Genomic DNA, 20,081 nt, shown 5'->3' on the forward strand with positions numbered 1-20,081 from the left:
CTGCCTCCGTGGCCCTGACTGTCTGCCTCTGCCTCCCTGGCCCTGACCGTCTGCCTCTGCCCCTGCCTCCCTGGCCCTGACCGTCTGCCCCTGCCCCTCTGCCTCCCTGGCCCTGACCGTCTGCCTCTGCCCCTGCCTCCCTGGCCCTGACCGTCTGCCCCTGCCCCTCTGCCTCCCTGGCCCTGACCATCTGCGTGTGCCCCTCTGCCGCCCTGGCCCTGACCGTCTGCCCCTGCCTCCCTGGCCCTGACCGTCTGCCCCCGCCCCCCTGGCCCTGACGGTCTGCCCCTGCCTCTGCCTCCCTGGCCCTGACCGTCTGCCCCTGCCTCCCTGGCCTTGATCGTCTTCTCCTTCCTTTGCTTCCCTGGCCCTGACCGTATGCCTGTACCCCTCTGCCTCCCTGGCCCTGACCGTCTGCCCCTGCCTCCCTGGCTCTGACCATCTGCCCCTGGCTCCCTGGCCCTGACTGTCTGCCCCTGCCTCCCTGGCCCTGACCATCTGCGCCTGCCTCCCTGGCCCTGACCGTCTGCCCCTGGCTCCCTGGCCCTGACCGTCTGCCCATGCCTCCCTGGCCCTGACCGTCTGCCCCTGCCTCCCTGGCCTTGATCGTCTTCTCCTTCCTTTGCCTCCCTGGCCCTGACCGTCTGCCCCTGGCTCCCTGGCCCTGACCGTCTGCCCCCGCCTCCCTGGCCCTGATCGTCTTCTCCTTCCTTTGCCTCCCTGGCCCTGACCGTCTGCCCCTGGCTCCCTGGCCCTGACCGTCTGCCCCCGCCTCCCTGGCCCTGACCATCTGCCCCTGCCTCCCTGGCCCTGACCGTCTGCCCCTGCCTCCCTTGCCCTGACCGTCTGCCCCTGCCTCCCTTGCCCTGACCGTCTGCCCCTGCCCCTGCCTCCCTGGCCTTGATCGTCGTCTCCTTCCTTTGCCTCCCTGGCCTTGATCGTCGTCTCCTTCCTTTGCCTCCCTGGCCCTGACCGTATGCCCGTGCCCCTCTGCCTCCCTGGCCCTGACCGTCTGCCTCTGCCTCCCTGGCCCTGACCGTCTTCACCTGCCCCTGCCTCCCTGGCCTTGATCGTTGTCTCCTTCCTTTGCCTTCCTGGCCTTGATCATCGTCTCCTTCCTTTGCCTCCCTGGCCCTGACCGTATGCCCGAGCCCCTCAGCCTCCCTGGCCCTGACCTTCTGCCTCTGCCTCCCTGGCCCTGACCGTCTTCCCCTGCCCCTCTGCCTCCCTGGCCCTGACCGTCTGCCCCTGCCCTTCTGCCCCCCTGGCCCTGACCGTCTGCCCCTGCCTCCCTGACCCTCTGTCCCTGCCCTTCTGCTGCCCTGGCCCTGACCGTCTGCCCCTGCCTCCCTGGCCCTGACCGTCTGCCTCTGCCTCTGCCTCCCTGGCCCTGCCCGTCTGCCTCCCTGCCCCTGTCCGTCTGCCCCCCTTGCCCTGACCATCTGCTTCTGCCCCTGCCTCCCTGGCCCTGACCGTCTTCCCCTGCCCCTCTGCCTCCCTGGCCCTGACCGTCTGCCCCTGCTTCCCTGGCCTTGATCGTATTCCCCTTCCTCTGCCTCTCTGCCCCTGACCGTCTGCCCGTGCCCCTCTGCCTCCCTGGCACTGACCATCTGCTCCTGCCTCCCTGGCCCTGACCATCTGCCCCTACCCCTGCCTCCCTGGCACTGACCGTCTGCCCCTGCCCCTCTGCCAGGCTGGCCCTGACCGTCTGCCCCTGCCTCCCTGGCCCTGACCGTCTTCCCCTGCCTCTCCCTCCCTGGTCCTGACCGTATTCCCCTGCCCCTGCATCCCTGGCCCTGACAGTGTGCCCCTGTCTTCTTTTAGACTGTGAGCCCACTGTTGGGTAGGGACTGTCTCTATATGTTGCCAATTTGTACTTCCCAAGCGCTTAGTACAGTGCTCTGCACATAGTAAACGCTCAATAAATACGATTGATGATGATGATTGGTGATGATCAGAACTAGAAGCTGTTTTACTGGAGTGGAGGAGGTAGACCTTGAGATGCTATGAAGGAAAAATTGACAATATTTATGCAGTTGACCCGATATAAGTGGTGAAAGTCACTGACAAATCAAAGATGAAGTCATGCTTGGAGGCTTTTGAGACAGGGAAAATGTCTATTGAAAGATCTAGAAAAGTTAGGAAGAGGATGGGTTCTGGGGATATGAAGTTGACTGGACATGAGAATGGTCATGTCCTGGAGGCAGGAGAAAATTGTAGAGATGGAGGGAAGGAGAGATTTGGGAGTCATCTGTGCAAAGATGGTAAAGTCATGTAAGTGGAGAAGAGCAAATTGTATTGTATTTTTTCCCTGCCGTTAGTACAGTGCTTGAGCATAGCAACTGCTTAACAAATACAATTATTTATTTTATTATAAACTCTCTAAGACAGTGAGTGGAGGAGACTCAGGCCAGATCCATACCAGAAGCAAAGGGAAGGGGAAAAGCTATTATGGCAACCATAGAGACTGCTTTCCAGACAAAAAGAATTTCTGCAGAAAAAGGAACCCTGGAAAAACTGGGGTTACCTGTGCAAAGAAGTGTGGGAAGCTGGAGATGTGGACGGGCATTGTAAAACAATTAGAGCCGGATACAGAAAGAATGTAAACAGAAACCACAAAAAGAATGAGAACTGGCTCTCCTGCTAAGCAATAAATCTCTCTGGGGTGTGTTGCTTCCATAACAGTTTAGCATTTATAGGGCACCTTAAACTTCTCGCTAGTAATTTATATATCAGTGGTCGTTAATCCCAAATTAATCTTATCTATTTTTGTGACGGAAAAACCTATGACTCATTTTTTTTACTAATATTAAACTCTCCCAATATTCATCTAAATAACCCTTGGTTCAGGCAACAATATTTCAGGGGTGCCAATCACCACCCACACATAAATCAGATAAAGACCACTAGGCCAAACGTTATATGAATATGTGCTTCCAAAGTATTCATTCATTCATTCAATCGTATTTATTGAGTGCTTACTGTGTGCACAGCACTGTACTAAGCACTTGGGAAGTACAAGTTGGCAACATATAAAGATGGTCCCTATCCAACAATGGGCTCACAGTCTAGAAGGGGGAGACAGAGAACAAAAGAAAACATGTAGACAGGTGTCAAGTCATCAGAATAAAGAGAGATAAAGCTAGGTGCACATCATTAACAAAATAAATAGAATAGTAAATATGTACAAGTAAAATAAATAGAGTAATAAATCTGTACAAACATATATACAGGTGCTGTGGGGAGGGGAAGGAAGGAGGGCAGGGGGATGGGGAGGAGGAGAGGAAAAAGGGGGCTCAGTCTGGGAAGGCCTCCTAGAGGAGGTGAGCTCTCAGTAGGGCTTTGAAGGGAGGAAGAGAGCTAGACAAAGTATCTGCTTTGTCACTGAGAAGGTCCCATGGAGAAAGCCCAGAGTCTTTCCTTGAAGTACTAGTGACTGCAACAGGAGAGTGATTGCCAAGTGATGCTGCTTGCTAAGGGGGCATGATGCAAGCAAACATCCAGCTGAGGGAAATAGGAGGCCATACATTTATGCCATGGCTAGAGGAAGATGCTTTTTTCTTAATGCTATGACACGTTTACTATCTGTCAAACAATGTTCTGTGTGCTGGGGCAGATATAAGATTGTCAGGATGAGCACATTCCCACATGGGACTCACAGTTCCCAAAGGACCCTTGGATTTTCTACTCCTTGCACCCTCTGCCAATTGGGTTCCTCCATTTCTGCTCCATGTTAGAAGTTGGGAGGGGGCATATTTAAGAGTTCTGTTTGGAAGCATCAGCATTTGATTTTCATGCCTGTCTTATGACATGTCCACCCATGGAAAGGGAGTGGAGATTTAGCATCTGTCTGGTTAATTTGCCCTTGGATGCCGGGCAGCAGGGATAAAGGCTCCTCCTGCTCTGCTGCACCTGAGCAAAGCAACTGGGCCAGGAGGATAAGAGCTGCTGCTGTGCGACCGCCAAGATGCCTCTCATGGGCTCTCCTCTGGACCACCGGGAGGGAGGCTCCATCCCCTCCTGCCTTCCTCCACCCCAACAGGAATGAGAAAAACACTCACTGCCTGAGGCTTCTATAAAACCCCTGGAAGACCAGTGGCTGCTAGAGTGGTCATTCATCTATTCAATCGTATTTATTAAGCCCTTACTGTGTGCAAAACACTGTACTAACTGCTTGGGAGAGTACAGTATAGCAATATGGGTGAACCATGGACTAATTTCCCAAGGAGCCCGACATTCTGCTTCTCTAGCCACAACCCCCCTTCTGATTTTTGCTTTTATCTTTGTGTTTTAATGATTTATCATTTCATCATTCCTGATGTGTCTGTCTCCATCTCATCCATTCCCCTATTTATATTCTTAGGCTCTGCACATCTCCCCAGGGGACAAGGACCATGTCTAAATCCACCTGTATATACTTTACCAAATATATATATATACTTTAATCAAGTGCTTAGTACAGTGCTCTGCACACAGTAAGTGCTCAATAAATACGATTGATTTACCAAAATAAAATACATTGCTCTATACCAAAATGCTTAATTCTGTTACTGCAATTACTACCTGTAATAATAATCTGGTCCATGAAGGAGACATGCAAGACAAAAAAAAAAATCTTCTATAGGCAGTTTGGCTAACGAGATGGACAAATTAAGAAAATGTGTTTGATGCTTCACCCTGTGTTGCCCTAGCCTTAGATCACTGAATATTGTTATTCCTCATATTTCCATAGCATTCTTTCTTCTAAAGTTCACAGTGCTCACCTACCCATTTTAAAGTTATTAAATATTTGTCTACCCAGTTTTGGATTATCTTGCAAATGTTAATGGATAAATAGTTCATTCATGTCACTCTCCTGCTAGTACTAATATTACTAATTAATGGAAGACAAGAATATATTAGTCACAATTGGTTCCTGATTAATCTGCATAGCCATCCTGAGAGGCAGGTGGTTTAATCCTTTGCCCCGGAGGGGGACACTAAGGGAAAGGGAGATTAAGTGGGTTTGCCACAAGGTCAGCGGCAGAGGCAAGATTACCCAGGACACTGCACCGCTGTCTGTCTCAATTCAGTCATCAAAAGGAATGAAAGAATTAACCTTGAAAAAAAAAAAGGCTTCTGAATAGTCTTCTGGAAGCTTTAAAAACAAAACCACAAAATACCTTGCCAATGTCTCAGAAGAGTTGCTACCTCCCCTACCCCCCCCCCCCCCCCATCTCTTAGATTGCTCTTCCTTCTAGTGCCCCAAGGGGAAATGGTAATACAAGGCAGACAGCATGATTTCCCTTGTAATGCTAATGTCTGACACCTGCCTGACTGAAAAATCCAACATCTAGGGCTTAACCCTTTTCTGTTGGTCTTTCAAGACACCCACTGTGCTGCTATTATCCTATTAATGGTCACACTAACGTCAATGGACAGTTTGACAGTACCTGGGGTTTTCAGGGAGAAGGTAGGCACATTTTACCTGACTCATTCAGAGAGACTATGGGGGCTGTGTGAAGTTTCCACGACAGTCTTTAAATTCATTTGGAAAAACTCCCAACCATATGCTGTTACCCTGATACTCCGCCTGGGAGCTGTTCTCCGTCTTTCCCGGTTACACATTTCTATACCACCGTTCTCATTTTCCAAAACTGTTTAATCCTGTACATCACGGTCAGGTCACAGTACGGCAAAGGCCACAGGGCCACTGAACTTCCTACAGTCTATAAAACTTCATTGGTTTTCGCCTTGTGCGTGCATATGAGCTTATGTAAACACTTTACTTAAAACTGCCTGCCGTGAGATTTTCCGCACAGCTTTTTTTTTTTTTTTTTTTTCCTCTCTGCCACAGATCTCAGAGGTCCGGGCACTAAAGTGAGGCACACTGATGTTAACCGGCTAAAATTCATATTTAATTAACAGAATTATATTAGGGCTAGACACCACACATCATAGGAGAACGGATGAGCTAGCTACCAAGTGTTCTAATTCAATTAGAAGTCACTGACTGACACTTGGACAGAAAAGGTTAATTGGGGTCACCAAAACGCAATAATTCCTTACCTAACCAGTCATTAAACTTCTTAACCTCTGAGGGCAGTCCCAGCTCGGTGAAATCGCCTGTGTGGAGAAGGATGTCCCCATAAGGCATCTGGATGCCATCTGTTCTGGAGTGTGTGTCTGAGACGCAGACAAACCGCGTGTGGCCCGCTGGTTTTGGAGTGTCATATGGGATAGGGTCGACCCTAAAGCAGACATAACAGATCCCATAACAGTTAAATGCATTTTACCCCTCACATGTATTACTTCAAATAAATACAAAGCAATAGCAGCATGCATGGGGACCCGCACACGCGCACAAACACACAAACACACACACATTGTGATTAAATAGCAGGTGCGCCTGATGGAACAGGGGAAACCTCTTGGTGAAAAAGAGGCTTTGCCAATCATTATCCTCAGGCAGGCAGCATAATTCACAAAGACTTACCTGATCGGGGGGGAAAAAAAGGGAAAAATTCATAAAGTTCTACATGGCACCGCTTTCTTTGTCAGGTGAGGCTCGGCCCCAAATCCTGATACCAAAATTATCGTAAACCTTCAAGGCCCTGACACCCAATTTTAGGAACTAAGATTTTGCCAATCTTGTTTGCTCTAATTGATGGTGCCAGACATATGATGCGATTAATAGCTAATTCTTTCCTGCGTATTAATGATCAACTCAGCCAATGAACTAATTTACAAAGCAGGTTGGAGTATGCACTGTCACTCAAGTTGCTGGAGCAGATTTGTTGATAGAGGCAGTGACATTCTTTCCTCATTTTTCACAGCCAATTAGCTTCTCTTAAGACAGTCAGAAAATTAGAGGAGATTGCACAGGCTGCTGAACAATGCAAGAAATAGAGTAAAAAAGAATCTTAACTGTCTAGAACTGGTGCTGATACAGTAATTCTTTATTTCAATAAACTAGTCCTATCTATCAAGTCACTGAGACTAAATCAACTTTTCAAGAATGAAATGACATAGCATCACCTACAACAAAAAGGCATAGTTTGCCTGGGGTGTGTTTAAACGTTTCTGGGCATTTGCATTGTACTAGGATTTGAGAGTCAGAAAGCTAGAAGACAGAACCAATCACGTAATTGCAACCAAGGGGAAAAAAGGCATCAGGCAAGCTAAGTGTTGAAATGTGGATATGACTGGTCAGACATTCAATTTTAATTATCTAAGGTAGCAAGAATGTCTATATATCAGATAAGGCCTTGCAGCGTAAGGAATTGCCATAAGTGTAGATATACACCCAGTTTTCCTATAATATAGGTACTTCATTCTCACAGAACTCCATGTTAGAAATAACTCACACTGTAGTCCTCACTCATTTGGATGCCGCGTGCATGGGTACAAATTATTTTTTCCAATTATTTTTTTTCCAAACAAAGCAACGTAGCCTAGTGCATAGAGTATGGGCCCAGGAATTAGAAGGACCTAGGTGCTAATCCTGGTGTTACCACTTGTCTGCTGTGTGGCCTTGGGCAAGTCCTTAACCTCTCCGTGCCTCAGTTACCGCATCTGTAAAATGGGGATTAAAATTGTGAGCCCCATGTGGGACATGGACTGTGTCCAAATTTATTAGAATATATCTACCCTCATGCTTTGTTCTGTGCCTGGCACACAGTAAAAGCTTAACAAATACAATTTTAAAAAAACCAAAACACCTGGGTGAGTCACATCCAGACACATCTGAAATTCCCTCATCTTTCTAGCCAAAATATATAGTGAAAACCCCTCACTGTGTCAGAACCCAGTGTAGGGCAAGCTTCAAATATCTAGCCTCCCTGGGGCAGGGAAAAGTTAACTGCCCCCTCTCTTTCCATTATTTTTTTCTGGTATTAAGCGCTTACTCTGTGCCAGGCACTGTATTCAGCACTGGGGTAGATACAAAATAACCATATTAGACACAATCCATGCTTAATTCCCATTTTACAGTTGAGGTAACTGAGGCCCAGAGAAGTGAAGTTGACTCACCCATAGCAGAGAAGTAGTGGAGCCAGGATTAGAACCACTTGGTACAGTGCTTGACACATAGTAAGCGCTTAACAAATATCATTATTATTATTATGTGATGTCATTATCTTATGCTGCATGGGCACACAGAATAACGTTAACAATGTCACCCGTAACACTTTGGGGAAATCTTTCCACTGACACCTCCACCACATCACTGTCTCCCCCTTTCCTGGCCTGCTGAGCCCCAAGATCCTGACCTGGACCCGCGGTTGAATAATAACAACTGTATTTGTCACGCACTTACTCTGTGTCAAGCACTAAGTGCTGAGGAAGACATAAACTAGTCAGTTTGGACACAGTCCCTACCCTACTTAGGGCTCACCATCTTAATCCCCATTTTGTAGATGAGGTAACTGAAGTCCAGAGGAGTTAAGTGACTTGTCCAAGGTCACACAGCAGACAAGTGGCAGAGCTGGGATTAGAACCCTGCTTTGATCACTAGGCCATGCTGCTTCCCCACGTCCATATCAGTCAACCAACAAGCCTGCTGCAATAATCAGAGTGGGGCAGGGGGAGGCAAAGGTCTGGCCTCGGCTTTCTTTGGGAGGAACCGCCACTCCCACTCACTGGCTCTCCAACAAGGTTGCTCACCTTCCTGTCATGTGAAGCGCTTAGTACAGTGCTCTACACACAGTAAGCGCTCAATAAATACGATTGATGATCTGAAGCCAGCCCTGACTATATGTCCCACTAGACCCCCGGTGGAACTTCAGTGGGAAATGAGTTATGAGATGCAAGTATTATCTCCAGCCAGAGATGCTCAACGAATGTGTGATCCAATATACAAGACTGCAAATATTACCAACAATAAAAATAAAATGTTGTCTGGTAGTGCAAGTCTCACTGTTGCTTAATTGTGCTTTCAAATTATAGAAACAGTTTTGTAAATGCCATTTTGCTCAGGGAGAGAAGAAAGGATTCTGAGGTACAACCTACAAATGTTTCTACTTTTCCTTCACTTCATTTTAGCTAATCTTTGACCCCTTGTTACCAAAACAAAGAACAGATCATATGATTACAAGGCACCCAGACTGTCTGTCACTATTGGGTCTAATTGGAAACTGGAAAAGAAATTTTAGCTTCAACCTACAATTAATGGATTGTCCCCTCAAGGGTTAGAAATTAATAATGCAGTTACCACAGAGAAAATTCACTAATCCACTGAGATCTCACCAACAACCAGGGCAGAATTGTGATTCTATGCAGCAGAGCTTTCTTATTTGGCATCTTCCTTCCCATTACTGCGGGCAAATTGAAATTTTTGTGAAATATATTACAAAGCAAACATATAGTCTCAGCGGCTACAATCTTATCAGTGTCTACGCTAGCCTAAGAATGCTTTGCTTTCCCTAGACAGTAAGAAAAATGAAAATTGCTTGCACTGCAGGAATAGACCACATTGTGCTCAAGTCTCTCTTTCTCTCTCTCTCTTCCCCCTACCCTTTCTCCTTCACCTCCTCCCCGTCTCCTTCCCCAAAAGACTGGATAACCTTCCCATGCTAGGACATGGGAATGCATACCCTTTTCCCCCACTGGATTACCGCCCTCCCCATCTCAGTTAATTCTCAAATGCTTCTCCTGAATCAAGAGCAACTTCATCCTCACTGTGGGCAACTTCCCTCGGGAGCCCATCACAATCTGTCTCAGGGACATCATTGTGATTATCATTTAAAATTATTAACCATCCAGAATGTAGCTCTAACTAATCTAACAGCCTCACCTCAAGGCCCGACTGGGCTGTGGTGACTCCCTCCCCTCTGTATTCACACCATTTAGAGCTAGCAGTTTTTACTTCATCACTGCCTCCTGCTCCTTTCCTTCTCTATCTGAACATTACAACTTCACAGACATCTGACTTCATCTCAAATTTTCTATGACACCCTCTCTGAGAAACACTTGGGGTGAAAAAGTGAAGAGAAGCAATTTGGTCTAGTGGATAGAGCATGGAACTGGGGGTCAGAAGGACCTGGGTTCTAATCCCAACTCCACCACTTGGCTGCTGTGTGACCTTCGGCAAGTCAAAAAACTTATCTGTGCCTCGGGGACCTCATCTGTAAAATGGTGATTAAGACCGTGAGCCCCATGCAGGACGTGGACCGTGTCCGATGTGATTCCTTAGTATCAGAAGGTCATGGGTTCTAATGCTGGCTCTGCCACGTGTCTGCTGTGTGACCCTGGGCAATCCACTTCACTTCCCTGTGCCTCAGTTACCTCATCTGAAAAATGGGAATTGAGATTGTGAGCCCCAGGTGAGAGAGGAACTGTGTCCAACTTCACTTACTTGTATCCACCCCGGTGCGCAATACAGTGCCTGGCACATAGTAAGCACTTAACAACCACAACAATTATTATTATTATGATGATTACTACCTCCTGCAATGCTTAGAACAATGCCTGGGACATAGTAAGTGCTTTACAAATATCCATAAAAAAAATTACATAATGGTCAAGCAAGGGGGAAATGAGAGCAATGCTCAGTTTCACTCCAGAAGGCCTTCCCAGACTGAGCCCCCTTTTTCCTCTCCTCCTCCCCATCCCCATCACCCTACCACCTTCCCCTCCCCACAGCACTTGTGTATATTTGTACAGATTTATTACTCTATTTGACTTGTACATATTTACCATTATATTTATTTTGTTAATGATGCACATATAGCTATAATTCCATTTATTCTGATGGTTTTGACACCTGTCTACATGTTTTGTTTTGTCTGTCTTCCCCTTCTAGACTCTAAGCCTGTTGTTGGGTAGGGACCAACTGTTGGCCGACTTGTTGCCAACTTGTTGGCCGACTTGTACTTCCCAAGCGCTTAGTACAGTGCTCTGCACACAGTAAGCGCTCAATAAATATGATTGAATGAATGAATGAACATAGATAAAAGGATATTTTCCACCAGAAGTGGAGAAGGGAGACTGAGCATCAAGGAGATCAATCATCCTAAAGAAAGGGGGTAGAAGGAGTAGAACAGCAAGAAGGATAGACACTGGGACAATCAATCCATCAGTCACTTAATATGTGCAGAGCACTGTACTTGGGAGAGTACAATACAGAGTGGCTTGGAAGAAGCTGATACACATATCTAAACACCCCAAACTACATTTGAAGAAAAATCTGGGGCAGTGGGATGTTGGTGGAAAAGGAAGTCAGTCAGTCAATCATGTTTATTGAGTGCCTACTGTGTGCACAGTACTCCAGTAAGCACTAAGTTACACAGTGTGGCTCAGTGGAAAAAGCACGGGCTTGGGAGCCAGAGATCATGGGTTCTAATCCTGTCTCTGCCACTTGTCAGCTGTGTGACTTTGGGCAAGTCACTTAACTTCCCTGGGCCTCAGTTACCTCATCTGTAAAATGGGGATTAAGACTGTAAGCCCCACATGGAACAACCTGATCACCTTGTATTCCCCCCCCCAGCGCTTAGATCAGTGCTTCGCACATAGTAAGCGCTTAACAAATACCATCATCAGCATCACTAAGTGCTTGGGATAGAACAGTATAGCAATGCAACAAACACATTCCTCACCCACAATGAGTTTTCAGTCTAGAGGAGCAAGGGGTACCTGCCAATCATTTAGAGAGGAAGAGATGAGGTTCAGTAGAGCCAGAGGACACAGGATGTCAGATTGGATGTCAGAAAGTGCTCTGCACACCGTAAGCACTCAATAAATACAATTGATTGATTGATTGATTGGAGCAGCTTTACAAGGGACAGGCCTACCCAGGCCTAAGACACTGAACCCAGCCCAACATCATGGAGGCCACAGGGCTATAGTTTCCCAGGCTTGCCCAGATCCTAATGAGGACAATAAAGGGCCCAGACTTCCATTTTAGCAGGGTTAAGGAGAGACAGAGAAATTAACATGAAATTATTCTTACTGACTTCCGAGACATGGGGAGTCAATTCACTAGCACCTCAGCTGCTGTCTCTAGCCCCCGTGCCCTCAGTGGCCCTCCCATCCTCACCACCACCATTTTCCTCCTTCTCCATAGTTCTATCTGTAAGAGGGAGATGGGGGGGGTGGGGTGGGGGCAGAGGATGATAAAAGAGTGCTAAATGACGGAAAAGAAAGTTTTTCAAAGATGTAATAATAGTAATAATTATGGTACTTGTAAAGTGCTTAGTCTGTGGCAGGTGCTGTACTAAATGCTGGGTGGATACAAGCAAATTGGGTTGGAAGCAGTCCCTGTCCCACATGGGCTCACAGTCTTTATCCCCATTTTACAGATGAAGTAACAGAGGCAAAGAGAAGTGAAGTGACTTGCCAAAAGCCACAAAGCAGACAAGTGGTGAAGCCAGGATTGAAACCCATGATCTTCTGATTCCTTGGCCCTTGCTCTATCCACTACACCATGCTGCTTCCCATTGTTCAGTCCTCTAGATTATAATCTCCTTTTGGAAAGCGAAAATATCTACCAACTCCTTTACATTGTGCACTCCCAAACTCTTAGTACAGTGCTCTGCACACAGTAGATGCTCAATAAATGACTGATTGACTGATTCAAGCCCAGCCTATTCCCCCTGGGTCCCAGCCGGCATGAACCAGTCCAGATTCTACGGGACTATAACATCATGGTTGGAGGGAAGCGATCTGTTCTAGTCAAGCATGACTGCACAGTCCTAGAAAAAACTTGACAAAGCACCGTAAAACTAACGAAAGTTTTGGAGTGAATACCAGCCATGATAAAGCACAAACAATAATAGATAGAAAGTAGGCTACTGTTTTCCACTAAATGGAAAACAATGCAGGTCTTTATAATAATAATGGCATTTATTAAGCGCTTACTATGTGCAAAGCACCGTTCTAAGTGCTGGTTTGATATCAGACAGCTTCAGCAGGAACTCAATCCACAGTTTTTGTTTTTTTTCATTAATGGAAGGAAAAGGACTGGAAAAATTGTTCTTAAATCCTTGGGGTACACAAGATATGGTGAACCAATTCTGTTCCCAAGAGAGAGGGAGCATGGGCTGTTCTAAGCCAAGAGAGGGTTGTCTCCCTCCCCTTTACTGCTATGCTGCTGGAAGAATGCTACCCCTCATCCTTTGAAGATGCCCAAATAGCCTTAAGGAGCCAGAAGGGCCCCATAGGTGTTGAATAGGGTGCAGCTGCAAGTTGCTGCTTGAGGAAGGTCTGGGGTCACAACCACAGGTATCCTAGGCCCATGAGAAAAGTAAATCTGGGTGCAATGTTCTGTGCAACCAAATCCACCGGCTCTGCTCACAGGTGACCATTTCATACCACAACGTTTTTCTCATTCCTAAACAAATGCTCCTCGGTGCCCTGCCCAAATTGCTCATTTCCAGGGTGATTTAATATTTCTAAAGTCCAGTTTTGGGAACAGCTAAACTCTGCACAAAGGATTTTTTTAAAAAAACTAACAACTTGACTAGTGTAATTTCAAGTGTCTAGCAACATCATATTTCTCAGAATTGTTTTATAGACAAATTTGGCTAAAACACTTTTGGCATGCCAGAAAAAGGAGGTTATGTAGGCAGTTTCATTAATGAATTGTTAAAAAATATGACCAAAGGGAGATAAAACGATGTGATCATGAGATTTCCTGTCATATACGCCTTCTCAACCTTCCCTTTAAAACCACACTTTCTACTAAATGTGCCTCTTATTCAAGAAGTTTGAAGGAATAACTAACTGGGCACTTAATTTAATTTTAAAAGATATATTAATTTAATGATTTAATTATAATATACTTGATTCTGACATCTTTTCTATCTTGGACTTGGCAAAGATAGTATCACTGCTCACATTATGAATTGCTCTGTATATAATATATAGTATAATATAATTCTTGAGCATTCCATTGTGACTGTACTTTCCAAGAACTTAGTACAGTGCTCTGCACACAGTAAGCGCTCAATAAATATGATTTAATGAATCTGTCTAAACTCTCTGTTATTTTTGCAACAGAGAATTTGGACAGGTCAAAACAGAATGCTCTAGAAAGAGAGAATTGCACCTTTAAAGTGTCAAACCTGCGAAAACCTGTCAGAACAATCTTTAATGTTGAGCCCTAGTAATTGTAGCAGTAATAATATTGAGCATCCACTGGGTACAATGCATTGTACTAAACATTTGGGAGGTAGAAAATGTTTTCTGACCATAAGGAGCAGATTCTTCCAGCAATTTTAACATCTCTAAACTGCACAGATGGTGCCATAAAAGCATATTTAGAGAAGCAGCGTGGCTCAGTGGAAAGAGCATGGGCTTTGGACTCCGAGGTCATGGGTTCAAATCCCCGCTCTGCCAATTGTCAGCTGTGTGACTTTGGGCAAGTCACTTAACTTCTCTGTGCCTCAGTTACCTCATCTGGAAAATGGGGATTAAGGCTGAGAGCCCCCCATGGGACAACCTGATCACCTTGTAACCTCCCCAGTGCTTAGAACAGTGCTTTGCACATAGCACTTAATTAATGTCATCATCATCATCATTTTTATTATTATATTTAGAACAGCAACCATCAAAAATACTCTATATTTGAACAGGGACAAGTTAGCAATACTAGAAGGACTGTCAAGAACTGTGAAAGTCGAATTCTTCTCTAAGTAGAATTATGATTTGCCTGGATCAAAACTTCCCATTTCAGCCAAGCGTACCTGAACACCTGTCGGTCCTCATCTTTTGTCACCAAAGTTTTGCCTAAGAAGCCACTTTAGCCTCTCCTCTCTTTCATGGCTTAACCCTCACCTCCTCCAGGAAACTTTCCCTGATTACCCACTCCCATTCTCCAGCCGGCCAGCACACTCCATGACCCAGAACATCCTCTTAACTTATTCTTGTAACTGTCAAGCCAACTGTGCCTTTTCTAATTTGTCTCATTAAATTGTAAGCTTCTCAAGGGACTCGAGTGTTTAGTACAGTACTCTGCACAAAGTACGCGCTCAGTCCCACTGATTGAGCCCCCTCCTTCCTCAGCCTGCCAGCACACTCCATGACCCAGAAACTCCTCTCAACTCATTCTTGTAATTGTCATGCCAACTTTGCCTTTTCTAATTTGCCTCTTCCTATTAAGTTGTAAGCTTCTCGAGGGACTCGAGTGCTTAGTACAGTACTCTGCACAAAGTACATGCTCAGTACCATTGATTGAGCCCCCTCCTTCCTCTCCCCCTCCTCCCTCTCCCCATCCCCCCGCCTTACCTCCTTCCCCTCCCTACAGCACCTGTATACATGTATATGTTTGTACACATTTATTACTCTGTTTTATTTGTACATATTTATTCTATTTTATTAATATGTTTTGTTTTGTTCTATGTCTCCCCCTTCTAGACTGTGAGCCCACTGTTGGGTAGGGACCGTCTCTATATGTTGCCAACTTGAACTTCCCAAGTGCTCTGCACACAGTAAGTGCTCAGTAAATAAGATTGAATGAATGAATGACTGATCAATTAATTTATTTGTACCCTTTTTCCTCTTAATATGGATGCCAAGTCCCTGATATAGTGCAACACATGGATAATCAATAAACATTTGTTGAGGACGTAGAAAATATTGAAAGGTTTTGGAGGGTCAGATAAATCTATGGATGAGAGGACTCCAATGGGTTTTGGAGAGGAAGGTTGTGGGACATTAAAAAACTAGAAGGTAATGTTGCCTAGAGAAAAAAGCCTGGGCGCCAGAGAACTTGGGTTCTAATATTGGCTTTGCCATTTGTCTGCTGTGTGACCTTGGGCAAATCATGTAACTTCTCTGTGCCTCAGTTACCTCATCTGGAAAATGGAGATTAAAACCTCCTCTCTCTGACAGACCGTCAGTCCTATGTGAGACAGGGATTGTGTACAGTCTAATTATCTTGCATCTGCAAGATAAGCAGCATGCCAGAGAAGCAGCGTGGCTCAGTGGAACGAGCAGGGGCTTGGGAGTCAGAGGTCATGGGTTCAAATCCCAGCTCTGCCAATTGTCAGCTGTGTGACTTTGGGCAAGTCACTTCACTTCTCTGGGCCTCATCTGTAAAATGGGGATGAAGACTGTGAGCCCCATGTGGGACAACCTGATCACCTTGTAGCCTCCCCAGAGCTTAGAACAGTGCTTTGCACATAGTAAGCGCTTAATAAATGCCATTATTATTATTATTCTCTGTCTCAGCACGCAGTTCAGTGCTTGGCACATAGTAAGTGCTTTAACAAATACCTTAAAAAAAATTGAAAAAGATTTTACATCCAATCCCGTGTCTCTGCAAAAATGAACTCTTCACCTATCCAGGGCTGATTTTTATCCTGTTCCTTTACTTATCTGAGTTAGTAGTAAAGTTTGGTTTAAACATATAGGAAATTCTGAAATTTTAACATGGGTGACCTTCACAAAGTATATAATGTGGGTGTTTCCCCCCCACACTATTATACCAACAAACGTCCTGAAAACACTGAGTCTTTTCACTGCTGACCAGCTGTACCAACACTGTTCTATTATCAGCTAACTCTATCTGACTAGGCTAACTGCACTCCGTCTTCTTTCCGTCTTTTGGACTACAAAGTGCAATGCAGACAAACAGTGATCTAATTCTTAATCCGGATGTGCTGGCCACCATCATCCATTCAAGGTATGAAAAGGTCATCACTGCCTATAAACATATTAAAAGCACATTGGCAATAAAGCGAGCTAGTATATTTTGAACAGCAGTCACCATTGCAGCTATATAACGATTCAGGGTTTAGCAAAACCCTAAATTGCAAGGCCAAACCATGTTATACTAAAAAAACAAAAAAAAAAACCCAACACCAAAATACACTTGTTCGCGTATTTATTAAAGTAATATGAATACATATGAACTTTTTAGGACAATGTTTATGATTTCTGCAGCCAAACATGAAATAGGTGGAAATAAAAGATGATCTGATTTTGTCTATTTCTCCCTCCACTGAAATGCTGATATGTGGCTCCTTAAAGCAATAATTCTCCCAGGGTAAAAGGTAATTGCTATATCTTCTGCCCGACAGCAGAATAGTAGAGGGAACTACTTTTGTACATTTATTGGAAAAATGACTTTTGTTTGTATTAGGGAAATTACTTTTGCATTATCTTTGTGCACGGGGGTGGAAGCACAGCAGAGGGATAGAATAGGTTAAGGCAGGAGTTCCATACTACCACAACCAAGGAGTCCTTCTCAAACGGCAGATCTAATAATCCACCACACCAACCTTATTAGTGCATAGAGCACATCTTGAAGATGGTTAGTGCTCTCCTGGAGTAAGTGCAACGTGTAAGATAATGGTGGCTGCATTTACAAATTACTCTGAGAATCGATCAGTCATACGGTCTACCTCACCTCAGTATTAGACCTTCAGGCTTGATGAATAGGAAAACAACTCCATTTTAGAGGATACACTAAAGTTTTACATGTAGCTCTTCAGGTGTTGGGAAAAATAAACATTTTTTCAAGCCCTCAAAATGAAAGAACATTCTGTTTTGAGCCAAGAATTCTGTCTGGGACTTATTAACTATTTAATTAGTATATTTTTCTGAATAATCTGCTAAAGAAAGTCACCTTGCCTCAATTAATAATCCCAGAATTCCTCTCTCCATACGTTCTCTCTAGCAAGAAGTTGTTATTCTCTATATTTTGCTAGTACACTGAGTTCCCCTATAATGCATCGGTTACATGTGCATTTTTCTTAATGAGGGATTCATCACGTACTATAGTGTACATCAGCCTTGATCTGTTGACTACACACACACACACACACACACACACACATGTGCACATCTGCGGCTCTTAGCACCGCAACAAGCACTCCATAAATACGATTGAATGAACAGGTTCTATACAGATAGACAATGTCAGAATTATCCCTATTGCTCAAACATAATTCTAACCCAAATACATAGTGAAAACACACATTATTGAAGAACTAAGTGAAGTTTTTAAATAAACCACTTTGATGAACAGATGCTGAAGCAGTGTTCCAGTTTCTACAGGGATTTAGAAGCCATCTTCTCTAAGCACACAGACAGTTGCAGATACATAAAAGGATCATGTCTTCTACTCACTCAGCTTTCAACTGCTTAGTATAGTGTTCAGCACCTAGTACATAATCAAGAAATTTTATTGATTGGTTGACCAATATATCCATTTATCAGAGGACAAGAGGCAATCTGAGAAAATCATTAGAGGACTCAAGTGTATGAGACATGCCCTGGGAATGGAGACCAGTCTGATTTAATGTGCAAACTGTTATCAGTACAAGACTCTCCCATTACACATGTGTAATTATACAGGACAGAAAAGATTGTACTGGCATCACATTGGGTTTATTGGCAAGGAGTGATTATGGTACCAAAGGAGAGAGCTTTGCATGGGAAAGCTCAAAGGCCAGGAGAGAAACATACTCCTAGGGATAAGACTGGTCAGATTTGGGTGCCTCTGGCTCCTCACAGCCCCCACTTTAAGTAGAGGACAATAAAGCAGTTCCATCAAAAGTGAACTGAGCTCACTTTCAAAGCTGCCCTAAAGATTTCAGGTTCCAGGATCTCATATGTGCTGTAGCACTCTGTGGGACAGAGTTCTGACATTTCCACTTCAGATCAGCTTCTTGGTTCGGCAATCCATCAATCAATGGTTTTTGAGCACTTACAGTGTACTGAGCACAGTACTAGGCTCTTGGAAAAGTAGAATATTATAGAGTTAATATACATGTTCCCTACCCATGACTTGTCTCCCTGCCTACACTGTAAGCTCTGTGGGAGTAGGGAATGAGTCTATCAACTCTGTGGCATTGTACTCACCCATGTGCTTAATTCAGTGCTCTGCACTCAGAAAGTGCTCAATAATTATAATTGTTTGATTGGCTGGAAGACAATCTAACGCCTCTGCCTTAGCCAGTTCCAGCCTGGGCCCACGCAAGGACTTATCTGGGCCACCCAGGTATCTCCTGTAAGTCTAATTTGTATGAACTAATAATTGTCAGATGAATTACCTAAGCACCTGAATATGATAAAAGATCAGTACTTAAAAATTCTCAAAGATAGAGACAAAGATGGAGAAGCAGTAAAAACACTGTCAAAGACATCACCTAAGAAGTAATCACCACCCTATTGGATTGTTATTGCCTCAAAGGCAGGAATCATGTTGTCTCTTTGCATTGAATGCTCCAAAGCAGTTAATAAAGTGCTCAGCAGACATAGGCACTTAATATTGAAGAATGTTTAGATAACCTATCCTGTCTCCATTATATCCCATACTGTGATGAGATATTTGCCTGTAGATGTTACGTGGAGATGTATTGCTTACTGTGGTTATAACACAAGTATATATTATTGAAGTGATTGGACTACATTGTGTCTTCTGTATAAATATTGAGCATAGTTTTGGACAATTTTAGCTGAGAGTGTGGTGAATGACTAACCAAATAGAAGATCATGGGGTCCCAAAATTGACCTAATAACAATGATGATGATGAAATTATTAGTAATAGTATTTGTTTAGCACTTACTATGTGGTCAACACTGTACTTTTTACATTCTAAATATTTTTGTGGAGTCCCACTGTCTTTAATTGTAAATGCAGTTGTAGATTCCTTACTTTTAGCTTTTACCAAAGCTTTGGTCCTTCAAATGAACTCTGAAATGGGCCACTGACTTTTATGAAGTAGATCTTGTGGTTTTTCTTCACTTAAAATCAGAAACAGACTTTAAAATTATATTCTTTGCTCATTTTTCAATCAATTTTGATCTGTTAATTGACTTGTTAAATATGCAATTAGGCCAACAATTCATGAACCTAGTTTCTGGTCAGTGAGACTGTAAAAGGCAAACATTGTGATCTCTATCACTCAATCTATAAAGTGCTTAATAAACACCCTTGATTGAGCAAAGCACTGTACTAAGTTTTGGGAAGAATGCAATACAGTACAGTTGGTAGACAAGATTCCAGCCTTCAAGAAGCTTACAATTTAAAAAGCAGAATTTACAATAGTAATTCCAGACAAAACTGCAAGATCACTCTCATTGTGAAGGAATAGTAAGGATTTACTACTTTACTACTTCACAAGCTCAGCCCACAGTGAAAGTAAACCTCAGGATAT

General features: G+C 44.3%; 1 protein-coding gene across 2 annotated transcripts in view; it reads right to left on the minus strand.

Moving 5' to 3' along the window:
• MPPED2 (metallophosphoesterase domain containing 2) overlaps window positions 1-20,081 on the minus strand; it is a 179,221-nt gene that overhangs the window by 125,193 nt on the left and 33,947 nt on the right. For both annotated transcript variants that reach the window (XM_038765084.1, XM_038765085.1), the window contains exon 3: window positions 6,049-6,230. In XM_038765084.1, the coding sequence (XP_038621012.1) occupies window positions 6,049-6,230 (182 nt within the window). The remainder of the gene's footprint in view (window positions 1-6,048; window positions 6,231-20,081) is intronic.

Source organism: Tachyglossus aculeatus, chromosome 22 (assembly GCF_015852505.1).
Source record: "Tachyglossus aculeatus isolate mTacAcu1 chromosome 22, mTacAcu1.pri, whole genome shotgun sequence".
NCBI classification, from domain to species: domain Eukaryota; kingdom Metazoa; phylum Chordata; class Mammalia; order Monotremata; family Tachyglossidae; genus Tachyglossus; species Tachyglossus aculeatus.